Raw genomic sequence first — 27,282 nt, forward strand, 5'->3', positions numbered from 1 at the left:
TTTTGTGCGTCTATATTGTCACAGCTGTCTGTGACAGCCCTGGTTCGTTTCTGTAGCCGAGCCAAAGCAGCCACACCACGTCACCCACGTTTGGTTGATCAGCCCTGCATTCTCAGGTGGCAGCCGAGCAAATATGTCCACAGCAAGAAACTCCCCCACCACTGCCATCTTCTTCTAAGCCCAAAGAATGGCAAAATGATGCCCACACCATGTGTGTTTCTGTTGATTTATTAGCCAGTGAAAGAAACCCAGCTGGACCCTCACAGAACACACATAGCTGACACACGTCTTGCCCACCCTCTGCGCTTGGAACAGGTTCATTCCCAATGCTGTCCCCTCTAGAGCTGTCTCCTGGCTCTGTAGTGTGGCAGGGTGTCAACAGAAGGCTGAGGGCCATGTCTGTCAGGCTCTCCCCTCTTGCACAACGTGGTCACCAGGGTCAACTCTGTGCGATATGAGAGGCACTTTTCATCCTTGGACCCAGGCCTCTGAATCTCCAACATCCCCAGATCCTCTCACCTCCAAGAAATTCCAGGAGGATTTTGGACAAAGCCGGCTTTCTGAATGTCAGATGGAGGAGTTTGTAAGGTTAAGATACAACTGTCATTGCATCCAAGCCCATCGACTGGCATCGACCATGTGAAGGCTCAGGCAGGGGGCACAGAGGGGCTTTGGACATGGACCTGCAGCTCCACCCTGTCTGTGTAGAGCGGTGTGACTCTAGGGTCTCCCCTGAAGGGCAGGAGGCAACCAGGCCAAAGCAAAATCCAGGGTCTTCCTCGGTGAGCACGTGCAGGACAAGAGGGCTGATGAGAAGGATGTTTCTAGACCCCAAAGTGAACTTGGTGCCAAATAGAAGGTTTAGGGTGTTGAGAAAAGGGATTAGGGGAGTTACCATGGATTATGTTAATCCACATGGGAGGGCACAAGAAATGAAGTCCTTTACAGGAGGCCAAGAGGATTCCTGTTGGGGAGCCAAACAGGTTGCAGGTGGGGCATGGACCCTTGTAGGGAAGAGGCTTCTGAGGGGACAGTCATCCTCAGCATTCTGTCTGGAACCTGGGGGTCTCTAGATGCTCACTATTCAGAGGCCAGCCTCCCATTCCCCACCCAGGGAGGAAGTGGGCAGGAGCAGGCTCAGGGCACCATGTTCCACCACTTGAAGTCAAAGGGCTTCCGGCGCACATTGGTGCCACAGTGCACCTCCCCGTGCAGCAGGTGGTATGGGGTGAAGTCATCAATGAAGGTGCAGTGAAGGCCTAGTGGCTCCAGCAGTGAGCGTACCTTCTCCTCTAGGCAGCAGCGGCCGTTGATGACGGGCCCAAAGGGCTTGGGGATGCCCAGGTACTTGCCCAGCACCAGCATGTTCACCTGCAGAGAGGTGGGGGGCTCAGCTCTTCACCATCAGTGCCCCCCACACACACCTACCCTGCTGGACCTTGAAGGCAGCCTTGAAGATAGCTACTGGCCTGCTTCTGTGCAGTGGGAGGGAATGGGGCTGGTAAGAGCCCATTAGCTGGTGCCTGTGTGAGCTCTGCAGAGCTCGCCTTGGTGACTTTCTCTGCAACTGCTTCCCTATTGGATTGGTGCACCTTGATGGCCACCATGTTTGTGCTACAGAATCCCAACCTCCTAGGCCATAGCTCATTGGACCAGGGCAGGTGTCTGCCTAAGATGGACCAATAAGATTCCCTCTCCTAGGGCGTTGAAGTTGACATCAGGAAAGCCCCAGCCTCAACCTGTGCCCGAACTACAGTGCATGGCCTTGCTCACATCTGTCCCCAGGGCAGGGCAGCAAAGGAGTCAAGCTAGAGGGAAAGGAAGAAGAGTAGGAAGGAGAGAGAATCATGTAGACACAGAAATAGGAGCCCATTCCAGGCCTGTGGAGGCCCTGCTGCACCTGTTCCTGCCCTTAGGTCCTTATGTCAAATCTTCCTCCGGTTGAAGCCAGCTTGGGTTACCTCTGTTTGTTGCTAACACAAGAACCTGAACCATTGCTCAAGCTTCTGGGAGCAATGCACAGTTACAGAGCCATAGGGAAGAAACATGCAGGAAGGAAGTGGTGATGGGAGGTTTGGCAAGGGAGGGCAAAGCCAGAAGGCGGAAGGAAAAGGGAATGAAGCAATGTGGTGTGGACAGGCTCCCCACAGCACCAATGATGGTAACCTGAGCTCCTCTGGAGGGTGGAGGGAGGGGAGGAAGGGAGGAGGCAGGAAGAGAGAGTGACCCAAAGGCAGTGCCACCTGGGCACTTGTTTAGTGAGGAAGCAGCGTCATTGGGACCCTTCCCCCAGGCCAGCTGAATCAAGACACTTGAGCCCCAGCTGTCCACGATTTTCAGATACAAGCTCAAGATTCAGAGACCTCAGAAGCAAAGCCCTAAGAGTCCATCAAAGCCCCCCTCCCCCAGTTTTCTTGAATGTCCACTCTACCTCTCAGTCAGGGAGTGGTCTGTCCCACAGCCAAACTGCCACACGCTTTATTATATGGAGTAGATGGCTAGGACATGTCCTCAGGGAGGTGGGGAGAGGAGAGAAGCTCCATGAGAAGATCAGAGTGAAGCTCCTGGAGACCAGGGACCATCCTGGGTCACCCCTGTACCTCCTACAGGACACCTAATACATGTTCCGTCCTGGGAGGATGGAAGTCAAGCCAAAAGGGCCCCTGAGCTCCAAGATGCCACGTGCTTTGTATACGTGACCTCATGCTGTCATTCATTCACTCCATGAATGTCAAGTGGGGCTCTCCCCCGATGGCTCCCAAGCCAGAGCTCAGCCAGCTGCAGGGACCATGGTGATCAGCCACCGGAAGTCATGGTGTCAGCCTGGATACCATGGGACCCCTGAGTCTTCTCACCCCTCCCTCTGTCTCTCTCCCCTGACCACCAGAGGCTTGGAGCCTCATCTAGGGAAGCCCCAGGTCCTGGCAGTGGCCTCACCAAGTCAGGGAAGAAGGCCATTGCCTTTCTCTGCTCGGACTTGAAGAGCTGCGGGATGTCGATGATGTCACGGTCCGCCAGGCCCAGCTCCCGCTTCAGCACCTCACGATTCCAGTCAATGCAGCTCTTGGGAAGGGAAAGGCTGAGTTGGGGAGACCTGGCCAGTGTGTGTTGAGGACACCAAGGGGTCACGTGTGGTTGAGGAGGGAGAGGGTGCCTGAGTATTCACAGATTGTCCACAAAACTTCACCTATGTGCCCTTTGGTCAAAATATCCATGGCCTGTCTCCTACCCCATACGCCCTATCCTATCCCACTAGTTGGGCTAAAACTGAGAATGTTCCAGAATGTTCCAACCTTGACCCTTTTCTCCAGATCCCCACTCTTTAACAGATCTCATTCAGTCTTGTGGTTTAAAACACCATCTATACACTGATGACACCCAGATTTCTATCTCCCCACTTCTCTGCAAAGCCCCATCTCTTTCCTGAGCTCAGACTTGTAGGTATCATTGCCTACACTTCGTCTCTGCTGGACAGCTAATAAACACACAGTGGAGCGAGAGATGAGCTCTCCATTTCTAGCCTCAAATGTGCTTCCCCAACAAAGGTCTTCAGCTCTGTGGATGTCGCCATGCTTACCTGCTGCCACCAGCCTCACTGTCATTCCCCATGTCTCCCTCCCTCTCGATCCATCTCCAGTCCCACAGCACATCCTGTGGGTACTGCCTTTAAGACCTATCCCAGATCTGCCCCCTTCCCACCACCTCCGCTGCCCCCAGCTGCTCTGAAGGCTGCCCCTCCAGCAGTGGCTCGCTACTGGTCTCTTGCTGCTTCTCCTCTTGCCCACAGGGTGGCCTTGCTAATGTCCCTCACAGACATCCAACTCCAGGGCCCCAAATCCCTCCCACACCTCTGCCAGTTGGTCACAGCCGTCGCCACCTGCTCCTTGGATGCATGTGGCTCAAGACAAAGCAGGGGACTAGAGACGGGGCCCATTCCAACCCAAGCCTTCATGACCATGAGCCTCAGATGTCCCCAGCCCTGCCCACTTTCCACCCAACCCACAGCCTTTGTACCTGCACAAACTTATTAAAGCTGATGAGGTTTCCATTGGAAAGGACCTGGTCAATGGAGATGGTCCTGACCCGCCTGTCACCTATGAAGGACACAGAGACAGAGAGGGGAAAGGACAGGTCCAAGTTAGGGTGAAGTGGATGGCCAGAGGCCAAATTCACAGCCACTGGTCTGGCTGGGCCAGCCGCTCTCTGACTTTGCCAGACATGGAGTGGGCAGCACCTGCAGAGCTGGGTGTGGCCACAGTGCAGGACTGAGGTCTGGGCACGAGAAGGTCTGGTGGCCACAGTGACTTTGAGTTTATGGGAAGGGCCAGTGCCCTAGCTGGAAATTAGTTAAATGCCACCCCAGGGCTCTGAGTGATTGGTAGTCTTCCTTCCACCTATGGCAGGCTGGGTCCATGCTGTCTGCCCTCACCCCCAGGCCAGCCTCATGGGTTCTCTGAGCACTTGACCAGCCAGTTCTGGGAGTCCCACACCAGCAGGCTCTGACCTGCCCTATTCAAGGTGAGTCATGGCAGAGTGGCCCCCAGAGGCCCAGTCTCCTGCTCACCTGGTGGTGCCCATGATGGGCTCTGCGTTCAGCCTCTCACCTAACACTGACCCTGCCACTGTGCATCACCCCCACTTGACAGATGAGTAAGCTGAGGTTCAGAGAGGTCAGATGACTCCCCCAAGGGAATACAGCCCAGATGGGAGGGACTCTATGAGCCAGTGTTCACAAAGGGCCTCCAGTTTGACCGAGGGAAAGGAGAGCGTTCCTGCGTGTGGCTTGACCCCATGCTGTCCCAGCTGCCAGGTTGGACATGAATTAGGTTCTGCTCAGCCTATGCCAAGCCTTGCTCACGGTGAGCCTGGCTGTCTCGGGAAAGCACAAGGGGTCTCCCACACCCCAGCACATCAAATCTGGATTTGAGGAGTTTTAAGATTTAACTTGGGTTCAAAGGAATCGTGAGATGATCCCTTTGGGAGCAATGGACAGGGAAATAAATCTTCTGTGTCATTGCTAGGTGACAGTAGGAAGCAGAGAGCAAGAGACTTGGACAGAGGGCCTAGTGTGATGGCACTGGCCACAGCTGGCACTGTCCCCACTTTCTTCATGCCCACCCAGGATTAGGGTCTCGCCCTGCTCCTGCCTCAGCCCAACCAAGGGCAGCGGTGATTGACTGGCAAGGTGTGGGATTCTGGGGCCACCCCTCTCCAAACCCATGGTGCATCTTCATTTAGGGGAGGGGTGGGCAAGCTGCACTGGGACACTGCACTGTTACCCACTGATAACTCCCTGGAAGAGGAGGGCCCTGCCATGACCCCATTTCTGCTTCTCCTGGAAGAGCCGGAAGCAGTCGGAGGGACTGGCCAGGAGCATCCGGAAGCCCTGCAGGCGAAGAACAGATCAGCTGAGTCCCTGGCTCCCTGGCCCACTGAGCTCCCCTGCCCCAGACGTACATCCCCAGGCCCTCACCTTTCCATCTGGGGCAGGGACAAAGCTCAGGAACTCATCCACATGCCCCACGGCCAGCCAGTCCACGAAGAGCTCCACGGGTGGCTGCACCTTCTGGGCATGGAGGAACTTCCGAACCACCTGGGTTACCCTGCGGCCCTTCGACCTGGCCCGTGGGGTTGGAAAAGGTATTCAACTAAGAAAAAGTCCATGCAGGCTGGGAGTGACAAGAGGTCATGATCTCTGTGGTATCTGACTTTATAAAAATGCATGGGTTTTGTAAACACAGAAGACAAGAAATGTGTGTTTTAAATTCTGTTCAGGAGAGTTCTGGGTGAGGCAGACTGGGGACAGGTTGGTCACAGAGGGGCAAGGACACAGAAGGTCCTGACATCCAGGGAAATCCTCAGAACCACTCATACCCTGTCCTCATGACACTGACTTCCCCCCATATTCCAGGAGGTTCCTCCCTGAGTTTGGCTCAGATATCTCGCTGCAGCCTCAGTTCCCTGGATGTCCACGGGGGAGAGGTGGATGGGGCAACCTTAGGGGCCTCAGCCTCAGCCATTTGTCTGTGAATTTAAATCTTCTTCTGTTTTTGCCTTCTGAGAAAGTAGCTAGTAGCATGGCCACAATTTCCTCTTTCTGGGAATCATGTATTTGAGGTGGTCCCCTCTAAACCTCGACTCTGGACTTGTCCATTATTTGAGCCCAGGTCTGTTCTAACCACTTTGCTGAACTGTGGCTGAATGTCTTGGTCTATTCTGTGGCAAAGAACCACTATGATATCATTCCGTTCCTTTCCTATGGGCACTCCTGTGGGACATGTCAAATCATACAGAACCAGTCTCTCTCTCTCTCTCTCTCTCTCCTCCTCTTCCTCCCTCTCTTCCCATCCCTCTCCTCTCCAGCCTCACCTACTTCTCACCTTTATACCTTCCTTCTGCTCTGAAGAAAAGATCCAGTATTAGTCCTTTATATCATAGTATGAATAAGCCTTGACTTAAATGCTTTTTTGCAGGACTGTTGGGAAAAAAGTTTTTCTCCTATTATTATTAACTGATAGGGCCGGGGATTTAGCTCAGTGGCACTGTGCCTGCCTCATAAGCACAAGGTCCTGAGTTTGATCCCCAGTACCAAAAAAAAGGGATTATTAACTGATAGGCTCTGTTATCAGCATCATCTATTTATTTCAGAATCAGAAGACCTGAGTCTAGTCATCAATTTGCTTTTCTCTGTGACTTACTCTCTCTGGGCCCAGTTGTAGAGTGAAAGGGTTGGACTGGAGAATCTTGTAGGGCCCTGCTCCCTCCAGCTTTCTCAGACTTCCCAGGCAGGTATAGGCTGTCTGGTGCACAGCCCACCCCCCACCACATCCAGGACTACAATGGCATCGCTTCATTCTGGTTCCTTCCAGGGATAGATGGTCCCTCACCCCACCCTGCCTCCTCCTAGAAATCCTCCCTGTGCCCACTCACCCAGGCAGGTTGCCCCCGATGAGGATCCGCCCCAGAGGGTACTCTTTTCCGTTGGCCACAACTGGGGGGCTGACCTCCAGGTTCCCAAAGGAGTCCAGGCCGCTCACGGACTTGTCCCGTGGTTCCCGAGTCACGTAGCCAAAATCTACACCCTGGAGAGGTGGTAACTGAGTTAGGGAGCAGTGGGCATCAGGAAAAGCTTGAACCAACTTTCTGGGCTCTGAGCTCCTAAAAGGTGGGATGGGAGAAGCCACCCATTCTTCAGATGGAGATACTGACTCGCAGATGCATCTGACCTAGGCAGCAATTCATACATGTGTTGTGGCTGAAGTTGGGAGACACTCAGGCCCCGTGACTGTGCTGCCCTGCCAGCCAGGGTCATTTCCTGTCATAAAGACAGAAGAAGGGCTCACTGGCACTGTAGCCCTATCAGTCACGCTAGAATAGCTGTCTTGGGGACCAGAGGCTGAGGACAACCCACTGAGCCTGAGATTTCCCTGGGCCATCTCTCAGAGGGATGTGAGGTACCATCAAGGACAGAGTAGGGTTATTCTGATGCCCGTCCTATGTCCTCCTGCCTCCCCCATCTAGGGCTGCCAGAGGTATTAAATAAAAATACAGGATGCTCCATGAAATTTTTTTTTTTTTTCGAGACAAGGTCTCGCTTTGTGTTCAGGCTGGCCCTGAACGCACTTTGTAGCCCAGGCTGGCCTTGAACTTGTGGCAATCCTCCTGGCTCTGCCTCCTGAGTGCTGGGATTAAAGGCCTGCACCACCACTCCCAGCTCTCCATGAAATTTGAATTGCAGGTAAGTGCAATCTGTTTAGTGTAAATCTATCTCATGCAATGTTTGGGACACACTTATAGCAAAGTTACTCATTGCTTTTTGAAATTCAAAATGAACTAGGCACCCCCTGTATTGTACCTGGCAGCCCTACTCCCTTTGAGAGAAGAGACCACCCCTTCCACATGGAATTGGGCCACTATGGGTTAACTGTGTTATTAGTCAACTATGGGTTAACTAGGTAACTGTCCTCTTTGTAGAATGTACCTGATATGACCATGACAACTTCTGTAATCTGTCACCAAAGGAGTGTAATGGACTCAGAAAGTCCTGCCAGAACTCTTTGCTCTTTCTCCTCACACCCACTGCTCTGCTTTGTGTAAATCTTGCTTGCTATATTCCCAGGGAAACTCCAATGATAGTAAGTCTCGTAGATGTAAAAAGAGATATCTAAAGAAGAACAAACTTCTATTTGGCGCTCTCAAGACTAACAGGAGTCACTCAATGAGCCACCAGCATTAAAAGCCACTTTCTGTTCCCATCTTTGTGTTAAGAGTGGTCTGTCCGGGGTCCTCACAGTTTCCTGCTTCGGCATCCCTAAAGGACAGGCTCCCAGTTCTGTTTCCTGGGCTCCTCTCTCCAGCATGGCCCTCGGGGTTATGGCCCCTGGGCTCCCTTGGCTAGGCTGCAACATCGACCACTCACCAGGATCCTTTTGTAAGGGAACTCCTGCAGCTCCCCGTTCCTTGGGGAGTCGAAGACAACTGGGAAGGTTTTGTGCGGTGCCTCAACGTAGCCCAGCTCCATCTCATCCTGCCATGAGGAGAGACACCCACTGTGGATGGCTGTAGCTCCCCACCTGTGTGGTGCCGGACCCCCTGAGGAAGGCTGCACCCCCGAGTTCTCCATCTTGGGCCTGTTTGCCCTTGGAGGTGGGGAGGACAGAGATCAGGATGTCTGCTACCTGGAGAAGGGCCTGGAGGCTCAGGAAGGGGATACACTTGCCTGCAGCCACATAGCAAGATGGCAAATGAGAACATGGAGGTGACCTTTGGGTGTCCTTGTGCTGGTCCAGACAGGGTGGATGTAGAGAGGGCCTTGAGGTGGCCCTGGGCACCAGCCAGCTATTCTGGCCTCCACACTTTGTCACAAGGGGTTGGCAGCTAGTCAGGCCCAAGGGACCGGAGTGCGCACAGATAGGCCTCCTCGGGCCTGTGAGGTCCGGGTCAGTCCTGACTGCACCATGAGCTAAGTATCCAACAAGAGGCTCCCTAGTTTGCAGCTGGCCCTGCCCTAAGCCTCTGTAAACACTAACTCTACTAACCCTCATGGCAAGCCTGTCAGGAGGTGCTGTTATTCCCACCCGTGTGATAGAAGAGGAAAGGGAGGACCAGAGAGGTCCAGTTGTCTGTCCAAAGCACACAGCTAGTCAGCAAGGGTGAGCGGGAGGATCAAAAGTTCAGGCCCAGCCTGGGCAATTTAGTGCCTTGACAAGATCCTGTCTCAAAAAAATAAAAAAAAGAAGGGCTGGGGCTGTACCTCAGTGAAGGCCCAGGTTCAGTCCCTAGTACTGCCAAAAGAAAAATTCCTCCAGATACTGCCAATGTCACTTGAGGAACCAAAATTGCCTCCTAGCTCAGCTGTCGAGGGCAGGCAACATGTGCACTTCGGTCATTCCTTCAGGCCCTGCTCAGTGCCTGGCCCAGCTCTGGTAGGCAGTGGGTATCAAATCCAGTAACAGTGTGTATCTAGGTCTCCAGAGATTTCTGGAGTGAGGCTCTAGGTCTTGAACCAGAAAGGGCAGGAAGAATCCTGAAGCCTCAGGTCCTCCTGGGTGTTCATTCCTCAGCAGCCCCAGCCTCTTCCTGCAGGATGGTGGCCTGGTGGCCATGATTACCTGGATCCAGCGGTCATTGCGGTTCTCGGTCTGTGGGCAGATGGTCAGTTTGCAGCCTGCCCGACTCGCCAGCTCCTCCACAGCTTCCACGAAACGCGTGTTGTTCCTCACACTGGGAATAAGCCCCAGAGAGTGGCTCAGAGCCAGGGCCTGGGGACCGGAGGGGCCAGTGGGGCAAGGGCCCCTGTTCCCTCCAAGACTCACCGGCACACATATACCTCCAGGGGCGGCAGGGTGCTGGGTGTCATGATCCAGGGTGCCACCCGGAACACCACAGTGTCGGTGAAGATCGGGGTCTCAGAGAAGTCCTGAAGGGGCAGCCCAGGCACTGGACTCAGTCCAGCCACAGAGCAGGAATCTGTTCTACCACCATGATCCTTAAGAAAGCCCCTTGCAAGTCAAGCCAGTGGGGTGGCAAAGAGGCCTGGGGTCCTTAGTGCCAGCAATTCCTGTTTCTCACTCTCCACTCCAGCCACCCCTTACCTCGTTGGAGTCATCCAGCAGGGTGACATGGAAGGAGACAAGCCCTTGGAAGCCAGCATCAGGGAAGGAGAGGCCCTCTATGAAGAAGTGCTCCTCATTCCCGTGGAGACGGGGCACCTCATACGACACCTTGTCCTGGCCCAGCACGCACTTGTAGGCCTTCCAGGAGTCCTTGGGGCCTGGGAGGGGTAAGTGGAAAGCCGTGGGAGGGGAGCATGAGGGATGTTAGCCTCACCCACAGGTCTTGAGGTCTGACAGCCCCTCCCCTGTCAAGAAGGAGGCATGGTACCCAGGCAGGCAGAGCAGGGTGGTATTTCTTTCCACAATCCAACAAAGAAACTTTACCCCTAACCCACAATCCCACTTCTAGGCATGGTTGCTACGAAAATGTACATTCAAGTTTGCATAAAGAGCCACATTTCAGACTCCTGGGCCCCAAGCAGAGCCTGCCTAGCTGCCCCATGCAAGAAAAGAGGTTTCCTGGGCCTGGCACCTGGTGCCTGGCATGGACTTACCACACATGTGGAAAACCCGTGCCCGCTGGGCATCAAAACTGGAGGTGTGGAGCACGAGTTTGTGGTCATCAAAGAGGGCTGCTGGACCCTGGGTCTGCAGGACCATGACGGACATGTCTTCCAGATCTGTGAAGCCAAACAGAGGGCAAGTGACTCAGAGAGGGCAAGTGACTCAGAGGGGACAAGAGAAGTGTGGAATGACAGCAGCCAGCCCCATGCCTGGCACCAGAGAGGTGTTGGTGAGAAGTCGGCTAAATTCAAATTCCACCTGGCATCACACATGCAAGGCTGTGATACTAGAGGAATCCTTCCCTCTGGAGGCAAGTGCCCTGAGGATGCAGCCATGAGCATTGTGTGGACACTGCTTGCCCTTCCCCGGGATATCACTGCCTTGGACAGACTCACAATGTGGGTACCACCAGAGGGCAGGCCAGAGGTTTAGGGCAGGAGCCTGGATTTGAGGTGGAAAGGGAACCCTGGGATCGACAACAGACTGACTGTGGGGATTCTCTGGACCTCTGAGGCTCAGTGTTCTCATCTCTAAATTGAGGTGATGAGGGCTGGGGATTTAGCTCAGTGGTTCCACTGCCTGCCTTGCAGAGTTCGATCCCCAGTACCAGAAAAAAAAATTGGGGTGATGACACTCTCGCACTTGGATGATTAACGAGGAATGTAGGGAAAAGGTGTGGTACACAGAACCTCCTTCCTGGAGGAAGGAGAAATACTTGTTTCCAGCATTTCTGCCCGGCATTGGTGTACCCGTGGGCACTTTGGACACCAGGTCGGTCAGCGTCCAGCCTGAGATGGGTTTAAGGAACATCAGGTGTGGGGAGCTGGACCTCTGGCCTCCAGTTCCACCTTGGGAGCCTGGCCTATGGGGCAGAACCCCCGTGGGGTCACAGCAGTGACCCAGATACCAAGGGACCCAGGCAGCCCCAGTCCCTCACCTTGCAGGCATCGCACATGCTGGTCACGGTTGTCCGGGACATCACAGTCCAGATCGTCCCTGTCACAATTCACCAGCAAGATGGCTCCATACCCACCAGGCCCCCAGACCCACTGCTTCTGCAATGGGAAAACACAGCCAGTGAAGGGGGCGCAGACCAGACCCACACCTCCTTCCCGGCATCTCCCACAAGACTCCTAAGCCTTCATTTTGCCCTGTGAGGAGAGGTCCACTGTCACCAAAGCACATCCTGCTCAAGAAATATCAAAGGCTCCCTAGTGCCCACACCATCAAGTCCAAGCCATATCTGACCGTCATGGCTGTCTATGAGTACCTGCAGGCCATGTGGCATTTTTCTACAGACAACCTCCTGGTTCAGGGACACATGCCTCACAACACCTCATCTCTCCATACCTTCCTCTATGCCTTTGCCCTCGTTGTTCCCACACCCGGAATGCCCTCCCTCCTGCGCTCCCAAGGAAGGCTTCTCTGCTCCCTCCCTCACCTCGACCGTCTTCTCTAAACTCTCAATGCATTTAGTACCACTATAATTGGGGCCAAGGATATTTAACAGTTCATTCTTGGTAGAAATGCTGTTCCCCTAAATCAGAGTCAACATGCTATGGCTGGAGACCAAACCCTGCTCACTGCCTGAGTTTGTAAATAAAGTTTTATCAGAACACAGCCATGTCACTAGTTCATCTTGGCTGTGGTTGCTTTCACATTACAATGGCAGAACTGAGGCAGTCTGCCCCTCAAAGACTGACATATTTACTCTTTGGCTTTTATTTAAAATAAAGTTTGCCAGCACTTGACCTAGATTATAATTCCAGAATTTTCTTCTGAGCAGCCAAGGCCAAGCCCAGTGCTGGGAACCTCTGTGCCTGATAGTTTTGGGTGGTGATTTTTCTCCTGGGCAGAGACTACCCCCCACCCCAGCCTGATCCTCTTTGGCCCCCCCTGACCTTAGCATCTGCTGGGAGGCAGAGGCAGGGCCTACCTGTAGTGGCCTCTCCCCTCAAACCCCAGCTCCATTCTCCGCTCCCCTGTCCAGGTCCAGGTCAACAAGCCTACCTTGTCCACAGAGTTCCTGTCCTCCCTGCCCTCATAGTTCAGGTCGCAATCCAGGGCAATGTCTGTGGGAGGAGGTGGCAGGTGAGTTCCTACCAGGTGCCCAGAGGACCAAGAAAGCCCAAGGCTTCTGTTTTCAGTCTTCATCTCAGGACCCATGCGGGACTGGGCAGATATACATCATCTCCCAGCAGACACAACCCAGAGGCAGGACTCTGAGGCCTCCCTCCCTGGACTGGGGAAAGAGGCCTTGGAGAGGACGAGGGTTTGGAGCAAAAGCTTGGGCCAAAGCCTGTCCTTTCCAGGAAGCCTTTCCCGATGGCCTCCTCTTCTGGATCCCCGGGGCCCTTGCTGGCTGGGGCATACTCAGCACTGAGCCTAGGTTGCCAGGCACATTCTTGTTCTGCATGCAGCTGTCTCATCTTGGAATAGAACAGTGGGTCTGAATTTTGATGTTAGACTGACCCTGATGTGAATCTGGGCCCTGCCACCTGCTGGCTGTGTGGCCTTTCTGAACCTCTGCTTCGGCAGCTATTCTCATTCCCCAACTCCCAGCCCATCTTCCTTATCCCCAACCCTCTTAACACTTCTCCCTGGAAACTGGGGGAGATCTTACTATACAAGCGAAATATTCAAGGCGTGAGAACAAGTCTTCCTGCAAAAACCTTCTACAAAAGCCTTCTGAGCTCTTGAAGAAGAAAGGGAAAGAAATAGATTTTAATAAATTATTTAATATGTGAAAAGATACCCAACACTGTGCAGTGATGGGTGGATATGGGCCCTGAAGCCCAGTAGAAAAGGATGCAGGCAACATGATTCCCCCATGAAAAATTCAGACAGTAACACCAGACTCTACCACTTGGTGTGCATGTTCAGGTGAGCAGACCATAAAGAATATCAAGGAATGTGTATCACAAAGCAGTGGTTGTCTCTAGAGGAAGAAAGGAACAGGCTCAGAGAGGCCTGTGTTTAGGACTGGAGGCGGATGCCCAACCTCACTCCTAACCAAAGAAAAACAAATTCAGGCAATGAGGAGATGGTACCCTACAAGATAGGAAACACCAGAAAAGGCTGATATTGTGCAGGAAGCAACCTGCCCCCGTGCCCTATGGACAGATGTATCATGTGGCACAGTCATTTTGAGAATATCTATCAACATTTTTGGTTTTTTTTTTTTTTTTTTTGGTGCCGGGGATTGAACTCAGGACCTTGGGCTTGCAAAGCAGGCAGCGGAACCACTGAGCTAAATCCCCAGACTGCTATCAACATTTAAAATATGCTTCTCCTTCAACCCACGAGCTCTACTTCTGCAAAAGCCACCAATAGAGAAAGCATTTGCAACTTACTGGCTAATTGCTTTCCAGGTGCTTGTACGAATCCAGACCCCCCCACCTGTGCCCCTAGAAGGAGTTTCCCAGCCCCACAACCATGGCAACTCTGAATTACTTGAACAGCTTCACATGTGGGTTTTGACCAAAGGGATTTCTCCTCTGTGAAATGCTCATTCACATTTTAGCCTATTTCTATTTGTTCGTTCGTTTGTTTTTATTGGACTTTTCCATAGTCTATATGCACTGAGTCAACATATGCATTGTATAAGGGAATTATTTCTCTCTCTCTTTTATTTTGGTACCAAGGATTGAACTCAGGACCTTGCACTTTTGAGGCAGGTGTGGCGCCACTGAGCTAAGTCCCCAGCCCCAACAGATCCATTGTAAATATCTTCTCCCAGCCCATAGTTTGACATTTTACTTGCACCTGCTGTAACGTAGTTTTAAATTTTAAAATCATCTAATTTACCAACATGTCTTCTATGGTTTGTGCTTTCATTTTGCCTTATTAAAGAAAACCCTTTCAACCTAAAGATTACAAAGATCTTTTAGATTTTCTTTTTTTTTTCTGGTACCAGGGACCGAACTCAGGACCTTGCACTTGCCAGGCAGGCATCGGTACCACTGAGCTAACTCCCTGGCCCACAAAGATCTTCTTTTAAAAAACTTCTTCAATTTTGATTTTCTTTTGGAAACAGAGTTTCACTATATAGCCCAGGCTGGCCCCGAACTCACAGCAATTCTCCTGCCTCAACCTCCTGTACCATTTTGATTTTTATCTTGAGATCTTTAACTCACATGAAATTTGTTTTTGAGTATGGTGTGAGGTAGGGCTCCAAGTTTTTTTATTCTTATGTGATAAACTACAGAAGCCTGAATCTATCTCCAGCCTACTTGTGCCATTGGTCTATGTACTTAACCCTGCACAAATTTCATGTTGCTCTAAGTGCTACAGCTTGAAAAAGTCTTCATATCTGGTACTGTGAATCCTTCTACCTTGTTCTTTCTCAAAACTGTCTGGCAATTCTTGCCTTTTGTGCTTCCCTGTGAGTTTTAGAATCAGCTTTATAAAATTCTATTAAAAAGTCACTTGGGATTTTGATAGAAATTACATTGAGTTCCTACCATCTGATACTATTCAGAGCTCTTACATCTCTGTCTTGTTTTGTTTGTGTTTTGGTTTGAGTAACTTCTCTTGACCTGTCTTCAAGTCCACCAATTCTTTCTTCAGCTACTGTTTTTCTCCACTCTGTCACTCTGATTTTTCATTCCTGCATTTCCATTTGACCATTCTAACACTGTTCATCTCTCTGTTGCAATTCCTGTCTGTTCATGCATGTTGTCCATCTTTTCTATGAAATCCTTTAACACGGGCATCAGGGTTACTTTACATTTCCTGTTTAATAGTTCAGCATCTGAGTCCTCCTGCACAGAGTCTACATAGGATATCAATTTGTGGAGAATTTGCAGAAAACATTTCAGTTGAAAAAAGCAAGGTCCAGTTCCTGGTCTATCGAGTGCTTCTGTTTGGTCACAGAAAGGGAGGCTGTACTAACAAGGGTGTGTTTACTGGCACAAGCTCAGCTCATCTCAAAAGGATGCTGGCCATGGGGAACTGAAAGTTTGGGTTCATTTTTCAGTGTGAACTCTTTTGTACTACTGAAATTTTCTAATGTGCACATCTTTAATTTTAAAAAACAAAACAAATTGACTTTTTCATAAAGACCCTGGTCAGTGTCATTGCCAAGCACCAGCTCTCTGCCCTTGGCCAGGCCCTGGGCCACAGCCTCAGCTCAGCCTCGACTTACCCACACAGGTTAGGTAGAGCACGGCGTAGGCCAGGGGCAGAGACTCTCGGCTGGAGTGGTAGGAAATCTGCACCTGAGGAGAGATGGCCCGAGTGACACTGGGGGGAGCCAAGAGCCCCCACCCCAAGACAGGCCTCCACCTCTCTGAGTGCCTCGGTTTTCTTATCTGCAAAACAGGGACGTAAGCCGAGCATGGTACACACACTTGTAATCCCAGCACTCTGCCAGGCTGAGGTGGGAGGATGGAAAGTTCTAGCCCAGCCCAGGCAACTTAGCAAATGAGTGAGATTATGTCTCAAAAAAAATCAAAACAAAAAAGGCCTGGGGATGTGGCTACATTCTCATCATGGTTCCTGAACACAGTGTCCCTCCCCCATAACTGTTTAGAGCAAAGATGAAGACAGGGATGATGATACGAGATTGGAGGCAGACACATCAAAGTCCCCTCCGACCTTTGTTTCCCTGGGATGTTCCCTTCAGATGTGGGTCCCTCCACACTTAGGCTCTGAGGTGCTGCTCTCAGCTGGGACCTCAGGATCTTGCAGAGGCCACTTAGCCCTCAGTTCTAGGAGCCCCTAAATCCGGCACTCACTCACCTCATGTGCCAAGGGCCCACCATGGCCTACTCCCCCAACCTATAGCTGCTTGGAACCCAAAGGCAGAGCAGGGCAGGGGGTCTCTGACCTTCCTCAGTCCTCACAGCCAATGTGTTCAGGAACTCAGGGTGGGGAGGGCTCTACTCAGCCTCTAGTTCTGCAGGCCACCTGGAGGAGACCTTACAGGCCAGCCAGTACTCCCGTGCTGCTCCGGGCACTTTATCCTGTCCCCACTCACTCTGCCACTCGCTAGTACATATGGCCAGCTAAGCCACACCCCTCCTTGGTCTCAGTTTCTTCATCTGGAGAATGGGTCAATTCAGTCCTGTCCCATACACCTCACAGAGCTTGGGGAGAGCCTCAATTCAGATACTCGATGGGCACAGAGGTGAGGTGATGGGGAGCCTGCCCCAGTTGTGCCGAGTCCTGGCTCTGGAACCCCAGACAGGGACTGTGAACCTTGGTTGCCCCACTGGGAGAGGGGGGCCAGCCCCTGCTTCTCAGGGCTGCAGCAACGGCTGGATGAGGTGACAGCTGCCCAGTGACCACGGTCAGTGGACCTTAAAGGACTGATCTCTAGAACACTGCTCTGGACATGGGATGGGAAACCACTTCTCACTACCAATTCCTGGTCCCTTTGAGGCCAACACTTATTCCCTGTCTTAAATGTCCTGAAACGCTGCAAATGGGGTCAGGGAGAGTGGACAGGAGAAGGTGAGGGACCTTGGGAAACGTCACCGGATGGGGCATCTCCCTGAGAAGAAGCAGTGCCCCTCCCCCATACCTGCTTTCTCTCTGTCCCTCAAAGAGGCAGAGATCACCTAACACACTCCCAGACTACAGATGGGGAAACTGAGGCCCAGCACAACAGAACTGGGCAACTCCTGTCTTTAGCAGCCGTGGGAAACTAGAGAAGAAGCACGCGCCAGCTGCCGTCCACCCACGCCAGCACCAGAAGGGAGGGTTATGAGGACCCCCACCCCTTCACAGAGGGCACAGGAGTACCAGGTGCTGGGGACTCATGGCCTGGGTTTGTAAGTTGTAGTGCCAGACACTCACCCACGGTGAGCTTGCACCCTATAAAGGGGGTTGTGGGACCTCCTGGACCCTGATCACTGGCTTCCCCACCCAACCCGGGGAGCAGCTCACATGACTGTCATTGAGGTCGTTGCTGGGGGAGTTCATGACCACGATGATCTCCAAGCCCTCATCAAAGTCCCACCGCCTGGTGTCTGCACGCTGGTCCCGGCTCCTCTCCGTGCCGGGGGAGATGTAGATGTCCACCCCAGGGGTCCCGTAGACCTCGAACATGTCTGTGCCCTCGGGAACCGATCTGGGAAGGACAGGGAGCCATGGGGCACACCGAAGGACACTGCCATGGCTCCTCCTGGAAGCACCTCCAGTTACCCAGGCCAGGCCGGGCTCGAGGAACCCCACACACACCTGTGCACAGTTCCACATTCCAGGCTCCTCAGCCAGAAACGCCTCCCCTGTGTATTTCCTGACCTCCCACGAGGATAGCAGACCCTCAGAAGCCAGCTGCATGCTTTGTGCCATCCATCCCTACCCCATGGTGCCCAGAACCAGAGTCAGCACCAATGAGTAGACGCCCTAGATGCTCTGTGACCTTAGCTTGCACCCCAAGTCCCCAACCACCTCCTTGGCAGGGCATGAGGTGTCCTTGGAGACCTTCCAGTGAGTAGTACAGCTTAGACTTCCCACTTCCTTTCACAAGTCTGCAGGGTACACAGTATCATCCCCACTTGACAAGTGGGAAACAGGTTCAGAGAGGTCTGGTAAAAAACTGGGGTCACACAGCATGAAATGGCAGAGCCAGGTTTGTACATGGGCCCCTGACTCCAAGCCCAGGCTGCTGCAGAACGCTGAAGGGGCACCTGGGAAAGCTGGCCCTGGTCTGGCCAAACAACCAAGTGGCAATGGAAGGTTTAAAACCCTGGAATTGTGTCTCTCCCATTCCCGTTAACTGGGAATCCTGCTTGGAAACCAGTCTGCTTATCCCTCACCTTAGGGTCCCCTCTATGCACTGAGCACTGCCAGGCAGAAGCATGTGCCTGCTGCTCTCTCTACTGCCCTGGAGTCTTCGATCCTTCAGGGAGCTGAGGCCCAGTCTGCCCAGGGCAGTCGCATGTGGCTCCATGGGAAATCACACAAGTGAGGAGCTGTGAGCTGGAGGGGCTGAGGAGGCTTCTTGGATGAGTCCTTGCTCTGTGCCAGCCCTGTTTGAGCTTTGTTGTGTTCGTTATCCCATGAAATTCTCTCCATAATCTTGTGGGGGAGTTATGAGTATTCTCTCCATTCTACAGTTGGGGAAACTGGAGGTGAACAGCCTGCCCCAGGCCATGTTGCTGGGAAGCAGCAGGCCTTATGGCTCTTACAGCCACTCTCCCCAGCTCTGCCCCTCCCTGCACGCTTGCCATGCAGCCCCTGCTCAGCCTCTGTGTACCAGCTCCTCTGATCCTCAGCCTGAGAACGGGGGCTATGACTGCCACTCACCCCTGGGGAAACTAAGTCTCGGGATGGGCAAGTGAGTCCTGCAAGCTCACAGCTGTCCCCTTGGAGGCCGGCAGAGCCCCCTGAGACCCCTCTTTGCTTTCCCAACGGGATTATGAGACTTCTCAAAGCAGCTTTTTATGAAAAAAGGAATCCACCAAGCCTGAGTTTGCAGGCTTCCCCAGTTTGGGGGCAACAGGCCTGTTTCTCCCTCCAACCAGGGCTACCAGATTCAGCAAATAAAAATACAGAAGGATCAGCTGGGCTTGAATTTCAGGTAAACAACAAATTGTTTAGTATAAGCATATCCCATGTACTCTCTGGGCTAAAGAAGTAATATACTAAAAAAGTAATGATTTGGAATTCAAATTTAACTAAACATTCTGGATTTTATCCAACATCACTGCTCCCAAAGCCTGGACTTTCCAGGGCTGCTTGGTGCCCTCCCGCTGCCCTGCCCTGGGTGTGTGGGTGGTCCCCTTCAGCGGACACAGAGGGGCCAGACAGAGAGGCACGGAGACACAGAGAGGTGTGAGAGTCAGAGCCAGAGCCAGAGAGAGACACCAAGATCTACCCAGGCAGCAAGGCCCCCTCATGTCCCATACCCCTAGGCCACTGAACTCTAGCACCAGGGCAGCCAGTAAGGTTTTATGGAAGTCCTCAGCCCCACATTGTCCCTTGGGCTGCCCTCGATGGCCCTTCTGGTATGAAAACTCAGTGCCTGGCCCCCAACGCTGGACAGGGACATTTCAGCCTGGCTCCCTGGGTCAACCCTTTGAGACTCTGGGGATCAACCCCCAGGAAGCAGGGAGCAGCCCTGGCCAGGAGGGGGCCCGGGGCATGGCCCCAGTAGGGCTTCACAGAGAGCTGCGTCCCCAGCTGGAGACTAGAGGGGACACAGCATCGGCCAGGCAACCTCAATGGAATCACTTGGCCTCTCTGGGCCCCTGTGAGGTGAATAATGACACCTGTGTCTGACCTCACCGGTAGTCATGAGGCTGGAGTGGTGTGATAGATAGGAAAGGCCTGGAGTGCCGGCCAGGACGGGGAGGGTGTTATTAGTGTAAATTAGGGTGCGGGCAACAGTGGGAGGAGGCAGTGGCAGGTGGGCCAGGTATTCAGGGCAGCTTCCCAGAGGATACAGGTCTTAGAGGACAGGGTTTTCACCTGGAGCCTCAGGAGGTCAAGTGTAGCTCAGGCTGCAGCAGGGTTTTCATTTATTTCCCAGGTAATGAGGAGCCAGTGATGGTTCTTGATCAGGAGGCTCTCCACAGTGGAGCTGTGACAAGGTGGTTAAGCCTGTGGACCTCAGGGCCAGGCAGCCTGGGTTCAAATCCCAGCCCCATGGCTCACCAGGTGTGAGGCCTTGAGGGGTGACTCAGCCTCCCCCAGCCTCAGCACATACATCTATCTGGTGGGAAAAAGGAGGAACCCATGTGCACTCCAGGGAAACTGAGGCCCAGAAGAGAGGCGACCAGGAGGTAGGGGTCCAGACTCCTTGTCCAGTGCTCACACGCCATCATGGGAGCGGTGTGCTGGGATGATCACATGAGTGGCTGCCGGGAGCAGAGCGTGCGTCAGGTCCAGGAGGATCCAGAGTCCCCATTTCCCAGAGGACAGGCTGTCCACACCCTCCCAGCCTGCCCCGGGAGTGAGTGGGCATGACGGGCGGCAGGGTGACAACAGCCCGGTCACTGTCGCTGGAACCCAGGCGTTTGTGTCCCGGGGTGCAGAACACTCGGTATTAAAACCAGGACAGCAAGTGCCCCAAAAGGGACTGATCTCAGAGCCACCCCACCGCAAATGCAGATTCCCAGGGGCCGCCAGCCTGCAGGAGGCCCAGGGTCTGCACTTCAACTGCTCTGATGTCCAAGGATCATGGCTAAGATGGGGCTGCCTCAGAAAGGCTAGAGGTCCCCAGAGATGTAAGGACCCCCAGTGTGGGGGAACCACAACCCTCTGTTCTCTCGTGTCCCCTTTTCGTTGCTAAGCATGAAAACAGTGGCAGTGATGATGGACATGGTCTCCACAGCTATAAGACGTATAAACTATCATCCCCACTTTGCAAGGTTCAGAGATGGCAGGTGACTCGCCCAAAGTCACGAAGTTGACAGGATGGAGCCAGGTCTCACAGGAAGCCCTGACTTCACTCCTGTGCCAGCCCAAAGTCATCCTCTCCCTAAATGGGCTCAGAGGCCTGGCTTCTAAAACAAAACCAAACAATTCAGGTGCTGGGCCTCTGATGGGCAAGGTCCTCATGCCTGGAAATAGGAAGATGGACCAAGGGATCAGCAAGGGCCCCTCTGGGCGGGCCCATGGGGTGGAGGAGACCAAGGCCCAGACAGCTCAGCTCTGGGTGGCGGTGCCAGCTGCCCCTTCCCAATCAGCAAGGTGCCCAGAGCCCCCAACTCTGCCAGCCTCCCCAAGAGAAGCAGGTTCAGGAAAGCAAGGCCCCTTCCAATGCCCCCCAACCACTCTCAGGAAAATGGCAGCCACGCAACCCTTTCTCCAGAGCCCAGACAATTGCTAGTGTCGAAGCTACACCATCCCGCTCCCTGCAGCACAGATCAGAGCTCTGCATCAAACAAAACATCCAGGGTGGACAGAAGGGGAGTTGCTTTGTCACACCCAGGAGGGGACTCTGAGGCCTCCATGAGCAGAGTGCAAAACCCACTGTTCTATCCCAACCCCCTCAGGGGACCAACCAAGAAACTGAGGCCCAGGCAGGAACAGAAAGTAGCTCAATATGACACAGCCCTGGCCACAGAAGTAGGGTCCAAACTCAGAGCTCTTGGCTCCATTAGGTGCCTTCTGGGTGGCATGAGCCATTTGTCCTTCCCAGACAGTGCAGTGTTCTCAATCCTGGGTGTCCTTTCATCCCTTTTAAGCCACAGTACTGGACCCCCACAGATCCAGCCAGCTAGGTTTGCCAAAGGGGTCCAGGCAGCAATTTAAAGTTTCTGTTTTGTTTTGTTGCTGTGCTGGGAATGGAACCCAGTGCATTGCACATGTGATTCAGATGTTGTACCACTCAGTTACACCCCAGGCCAGCCCAGCCCAGGCCAGCCCAGCCCAGCCACACTTTTTTAAAGTCCCCAGGTGACTCAAATGTGAGCCAGGGTGCAGAATCTCTGCTGGTGAAAAGAGGAGGCTGACAGCTCATCGCCAGGCGTGGCCCTCAGGAGTCACCTGCTAACGGAAGGGTGATCTTTGTCAAAGGAAGCCAGGGGCCAGCCTCCTGTGTACCTTAAGGGTGGACTCTGCCTTCTAGAGTTTCCAAGTCTGCTTCTTGGGGTCAAGGTGCATGAGCTGTGTACCCTCAAGGTCAAGGTTGCTGCCCCTGGGAGGCGACTGGGCTGCCTTCAGACAGGGACTCAGAAAGACTCAGTGCCCTTCAAGCTGCTGTGTCCCAGTTCCTCTGCAGCCAAGATCGGACCTAACACTTCTGGGCCTCTTGAACGTGGGGTGCGTGCAGCTGTGTGTGGGGGCACACGGGGAGCTCTGGGCCTTCAGAGCTGAGTCAGCCAACACTGAGGTCCTGCAGCCCCACCAGGACCCCCATCTAGGCACTGTCTGCACCTCTGTGACTTGGATTCCTCTTTGATTGGGAGACCTCGAGTTTCAGCTCTGCCTCTAACTGGTTTTGTGACTGTGGGGAGGTCATTTTACACTCTGAGCCTCAGTTTCTCCATCTAGAAAATGGAGAGATAGGTGGACCTCAGATGGCTCTCTTGGGCCAATCTGAGGACTGCTGTCCAAGTCCATCATGTGACAGACCCCAGAGGGGTTCACAGCCACATGAACAGCTGCTGCCCCACAGCTCCAAGATGCCTCTCCCAGTGCTACGGAATGCGGGGTTGGGGCCCAGCTTCCGGTCCGTCTCCCATTCCTACTCAGATGACGCTGTGGCCCTGGGTGACCCACCCTAGAGTCATCCTGGGACTTTGACTTTGCCAAGTAGGAACCAAGCCAGCTTTCCTGCTACCCCAAGACTTGAGTCTGAGCTCCATGTCCCAACGCTGGTTTTCAGCATGGAGAGGAGGCCGTGACCTGGGCTTCAGCACCTGCTGAGCACCAGGCTGCACCCCAGCTGGGCCCTGCAGGAGAGGACATCTCGGGCCACTGTCCCCTGAGCCCCTTCTTGCGTATGTCCAGTGGAGTCTCTAGTATCGACCTCCAGGCACTGGGGGGAGCAAATGAGCCCCTACAGCTCAGTACATGGCTCAGGCACCGCGTTCCGCCATTCCTTCCCTTCCCCTCCTGAGACTCACTGCTCAGGAACAGAGCTGACCATCTCCAAGTCACAGAAAGGCGAGAGGAAAGGGTGGAACCTGTTGCCACAGACAAGGGGCCCAGGGCTCTTGCCTGTGCTCACCCTTCAAGGCTCTGTTTGGGCCCTTCTTCCAGGAAGCCTTCCCTGACTGTTCAGCCCATGCTACTTCCTGTTTTTCCACTCCTCCTTCCACCATGGTGGCTGCTCCCAAGCTGCACAGCAGACTTGGGGACACTTGAGGCTGTTCACAGGTTCAGGACAGAGCCTTAAAATGACGACAACAATGATAACAGTTATCATGATTAAGTGTTCACCACAGGCCCAGCAGTCGTTGTGCACTCCCAGTGGCCCTTGGGAGAAAAAGTCAAGCTGTTCAAGTCACATCCTGGCTATGCCACTCACTGGCTGTGTGACCATAGGCAGGTCTCTTAATCTCTCTGTGCCTTAGTTTCCTCATCAGAGATGGCTGTGAGAATCCATTAATGTATGTAAAGTGCTTAGGATGGTGAGTTCTGGGCAGCAGTGCTAAGTCCATTGCTGATTTTGGCATCATCTATACCCTGTAGATGAAGAATCAGAAACCCAGGTGGGACAAAGGATTTTCCCAAGGCCAGAGAGCCGTGCAGCCACAGAGCCATGATTGAGCCACCATACCTGCTGCCCTTTCTCTGGCTGGGACCCTGGACTGTCACATCGGGGCCTCTCTGGGCCAGAAGGGACCCCGGCACTAGCCTGGACCTGGTCCCTTTTTAGGACAGGAGTCCCTTCTGCAGCCCTGGCAGGAAGGTGGCCGGGCCTCAGCCAGAGCTCTCAGGGGGCAGGGACAGACCCTGCCTGTGTCTCCCATGCTAACACCCCCAGACCCCTAAAGCAACGCTTGATGAATAGGTGGACCAGGGGCTCCACCACCCCAGGTGCTCCGGTCCCTGGGGCCTGGGAAGCCCTGGTTTGAAGATGCTTGAGCCTCTGGCCCCATGGCCACCCCACTCCCAGCCTCCTCTGCACCCACCAGTGTGGCTACCCTGCTATGGCTTCGTTGCCCCAACCTGTCCTCCACCCTCAAGGAAGCTCTGTGGGGGAGGAGCGGCCCCGGCCTTCCCAGGACAGGTCAAACTGGAGACACTTCTGCCCGGGGCCAAGAGACAGCTGGGGCACTGAATCACCCCCGAAGCACACAGCCCCAGAGCGGGCAGTGGCGCCAGGCAGCAGGTACCACTCTTTCCTCCTCTCCCCTCCTGCCTGCCGCTTCAGAGTGCCCGAGTCCCTTCCTACCCCTCCAGGCCCACCCACCACAACCAGCCTTTTGGTCCTGGTGCCTTGCTGGGCTGCACTGCTCCAGACTTGGTTCCTTCCCCTGACCAGCTCCTCATCCCTCTCATCCGGTGCCCAGGGACCATCCTGCTTCCAACTAAGTTCATGCCAATGCTTAGATCTTAGTCGGGTACTTGCTCTCTAAGAGTGAGGGATTTTACCCCCAGGACATACTCGGCAGTAGCTGGGGACATTTGGGGGTGTCACAAATAGGGGTGGGAGTAAATAGAGGCTGATGCTGCTCGGCCCCCGACACAGCTCAGACATCCCCATAGTGCTCAGGTTGAGAACCTGGTCAGGGACAGGGCTGGGGGCCTGGGAGGTGCAACACTTATAGGGCCTGTACCCTAGCTTCCTAGCATCTTGGTCACCTGTCCCCAGCACAGTCTCATACTGGGACTCCTCTAAAGCCAAAGAAGCTAGCTCCCCGGTGGCTCCCAGAACCACCTTAAGCCCTGACCCAAATTCTCCTTGGCTTCCTAGGAGAAAGGAGGTGTGGCCTCACCTCCTACCACCACAGGCCAGGAGGGCATAGCCTGGCACACAGCTCGGGCATAATGCAGGGCACTGAATGGCTGGAGGAGACCAGATCTGAAATCCCTCCTCCTCAAGGGCCGGGTACAGTATCTGAGAGGCTAAATTCCAAGTAGGATTGCGTGTGGGTTCAAGTCCTGGCCCTGACACTGAGCAAATGGCTTCCCTCTCTACACCCTGTCTCTCCCCTCTGTTAGATCGGAAGATGCTAACTGTGAGCCTAGGCCAAGAGCTGCTATCAGGGTGAGATTCCAAAATTTGTGTTCAAGAGTTAAATTCCAGAGGCTGCCAACCCCGAGAACAGCGCTGGGCACCTGGCAAGAACTATATAAGTAGATAGGATCTTTAAAAATCATTTACCTTCTGTTTTCAGGCTCACAAGGTGCCAGGGGTGGGTATACATCTCTCTCTATACTTGTGTGCCTTGAACAGCCCCCCTGGAACAGCTTGCAGGGCACAATGCCCTCCAAGCCCCTGGGCAGCATTCAGACGCTGCAAGTTGTTTTACACGCTTAGCCTCCCCCAGTTCAAGTGCTCTGCTGGAAATGCAGCTATCAAATGCCAAGATCCAAGCATCCTTGATTGGCTGCTGTGCCCACGCCAAGGCTAAGGAGCGGGCAGCTGGGCCAGGCCTAAGGCCCAAGGAGGCACTGCACAGCTCCCAGGGAGAAAGACAGGCAGGGCTCAGTACCAAGGACCCGCAAACGTAGGGACTTCTGACTCTTACCCATATATGTCCACGACAGTCTCCACGCCAGCCACGCACACAGCACTGGTGGGATGCTCCAGGGACACACGTACAATCCTCTGCAGTGACATGCTGGCCTTGGACTGGGCTTTGGCCACCAAACCCAACACTGCCCAGGAGGCCCCTTGAGATGTGGTTTAAAAGTCCATAGCCCCTCCCCTCCAGCACAGGGTGCAAGCTTATTGGCTCCAGTCCTGGAAGCCCAGCCCCTTTCCAAAGTCAAGAACTCAGGATTGGCTGGAAGGGACCCAATATTTGCATATGAACCCATTGCTCCCACTCTGGCACCCAAGGAGTTAATTTCTTGCTCTAAGGAGAGCAAGTCCCCACAGGTACCTGCCCAGGGCATTGGGGATTATTGGGGGCAGGGGAGGAAGAGGGTTAGAGATGTGTAGAATTGATCTTGACCCTTCCTTCCTCCTCCTTTCCTGCATTTTCTGAAGCAATATGGTTTAGTGGGGAGTTGGGTAGGAAAGTAGATTCCCAGGCCTGCTCCTACCTGACGCAGCAGGTTAGAGGGGCAGCCAGCATCTGGATCTTCAGAGCATTCTGATGACCTTGAGAAACTCAGCCTTTTTCTTTAGAGCACGGGCTTTAAGGCAGTACTGGGTGCCAGTCCTGCCTAGCCTCTTCCTGTTTGGGTCACTTATTTGCTCTGGGCCTCACTGTTCCCATCTGAGAAATAGCTGCTGTGAGGCTAAGATGGGCTAGCGTTGGGTGAGCTCTAGCACGGAACTGGGCCTTGCCCCATAGCCCTTGCTATTAGTATTGGATGCCAAAACCTCTGAAAAGGGTAAATGATGATGATTTACCTCTGAGATAAGGAAATCATCTCCAGGCTACAGGAATTCAGAATAGCAGCATAGGAAGCTCACTTGTCAGGTGGAGAAACTGAGGCAAGAAGGGGCATTTGGGCTCCGGAACAGCAAGAGCAAGGGCTCTGGGGAGAGGAATCTTGGGTTCAGATCCAGGCTTCACCATGCACTGGTGAAGTGGCACTGGGGGGCTGCATCTCCTTTCTTGGGGCCTCAGTTTCCTTATCTATAGAAAACATGACTAATGGCCAGCTCTGGCAGAGATAATGGCAAGGGCACACCCTGTCCATCAGAGGCTCTAGGAGGTGCTGAATAGAGGTTTCCTTCCTTCTCTCAGGTGGTGCTGCTTATCTGAGCAGGCAGGGACAAGGACCCGCTCCTTAGAGCCCTCAGCTGGGGCATTTGCGCTGCCCAAGGGTCTCAGCAGGACCCTGAGATGGGCTCTTATGGGGACAGGGGTGGGGACAGGGCTCCTATGGGGACAGGGCTCCTATGGGAATAGGGATCCAATGGGGACAAGGCTCTTATGGGGACAGGGTTCCTATGGGCACAGGGCTCCTCTACCCTAATTTCTGGGAAGAACATTCTTTTCACTGAAAGCTGTGGGGCCTCTGGGTCTAGAAACAACTTTTTTTTTTTCAGCTGTAAAATGGGCTAGTGGCTGGCTCAGCTCAAGACAAGAGGTAGACCTCAGGAGGATGCCATGTCTCCCCATCCTGGCTCGGAACA

General features: G+C 53.6%; 1 protein-coding gene across 2 annotated transcripts; it reads right to left on the bottom strand.

The window, feature by feature from the left end:
- Positions 1–215: 215 nt before the first annotated feature.
- On the bottom strand, positions 216–25,847 carry Padi3 (peptidyl arginine deiminase 3). 2 transcript variants are annotated; one of them, XM_004850389.3, is made up of 16 exons: positions 25,718–25,847; positions 17,511–17,694; positions 15,766–15,838; positions 12,630–12,691; positions 11,557–11,674; positions 10,610–10,735; positions 10,095–10,273; positions 9,816–9,919; positions 9,612–9,723; positions 8,420–8,527; positions 6,931–7,082; positions 5,474–5,618; positions 5,284–5,386; positions 4,015–4,094; positions 2,938–3,063; positions 216–1,371 (listed from the first exon to the last, which is right to left on the bottom strand). In XM_004850389.3, the coding sequence occupies exons 1-16, from the start codon at positions 25,807–25,809 to the stop codon at positions 1,138–1,140; spliced, it is 1,998 nt and encodes a 665-aa protein (XP_004850446.1). In that variant the 5' UTR covers positions 25,810–25,847; the 3' UTR covers positions 216–1,137. The 2 variants fall into 2 exon arrangements, with proteins under 2 accessions (XP_004850446.1, XP_087071830.1); XM_087215704.1 differs by lacking the exon at positions 25,718–25,847 and having other exon boundaries at positions 228–1,371; positions 17,511–18,062.
- Between the last annotated feature and the right edge of the window lie 1,435 nt (positions 25,848–27,282).

Source organism: Heterocephalus glaber, unplaced genomic scaffold, assembly GCF_053883595.1.
Source record: "Heterocephalus glaber isolate CG9 unplaced genomic scaffold, H.glaber_assembly_v1.0 deba00001452, whole genome shotgun sequence".
Lineage (NCBI taxonomy): Eukaryota > Metazoa > Chordata > Mammalia > Rodentia > Bathyergidae > Heterocephalus > Heterocephalus glaber.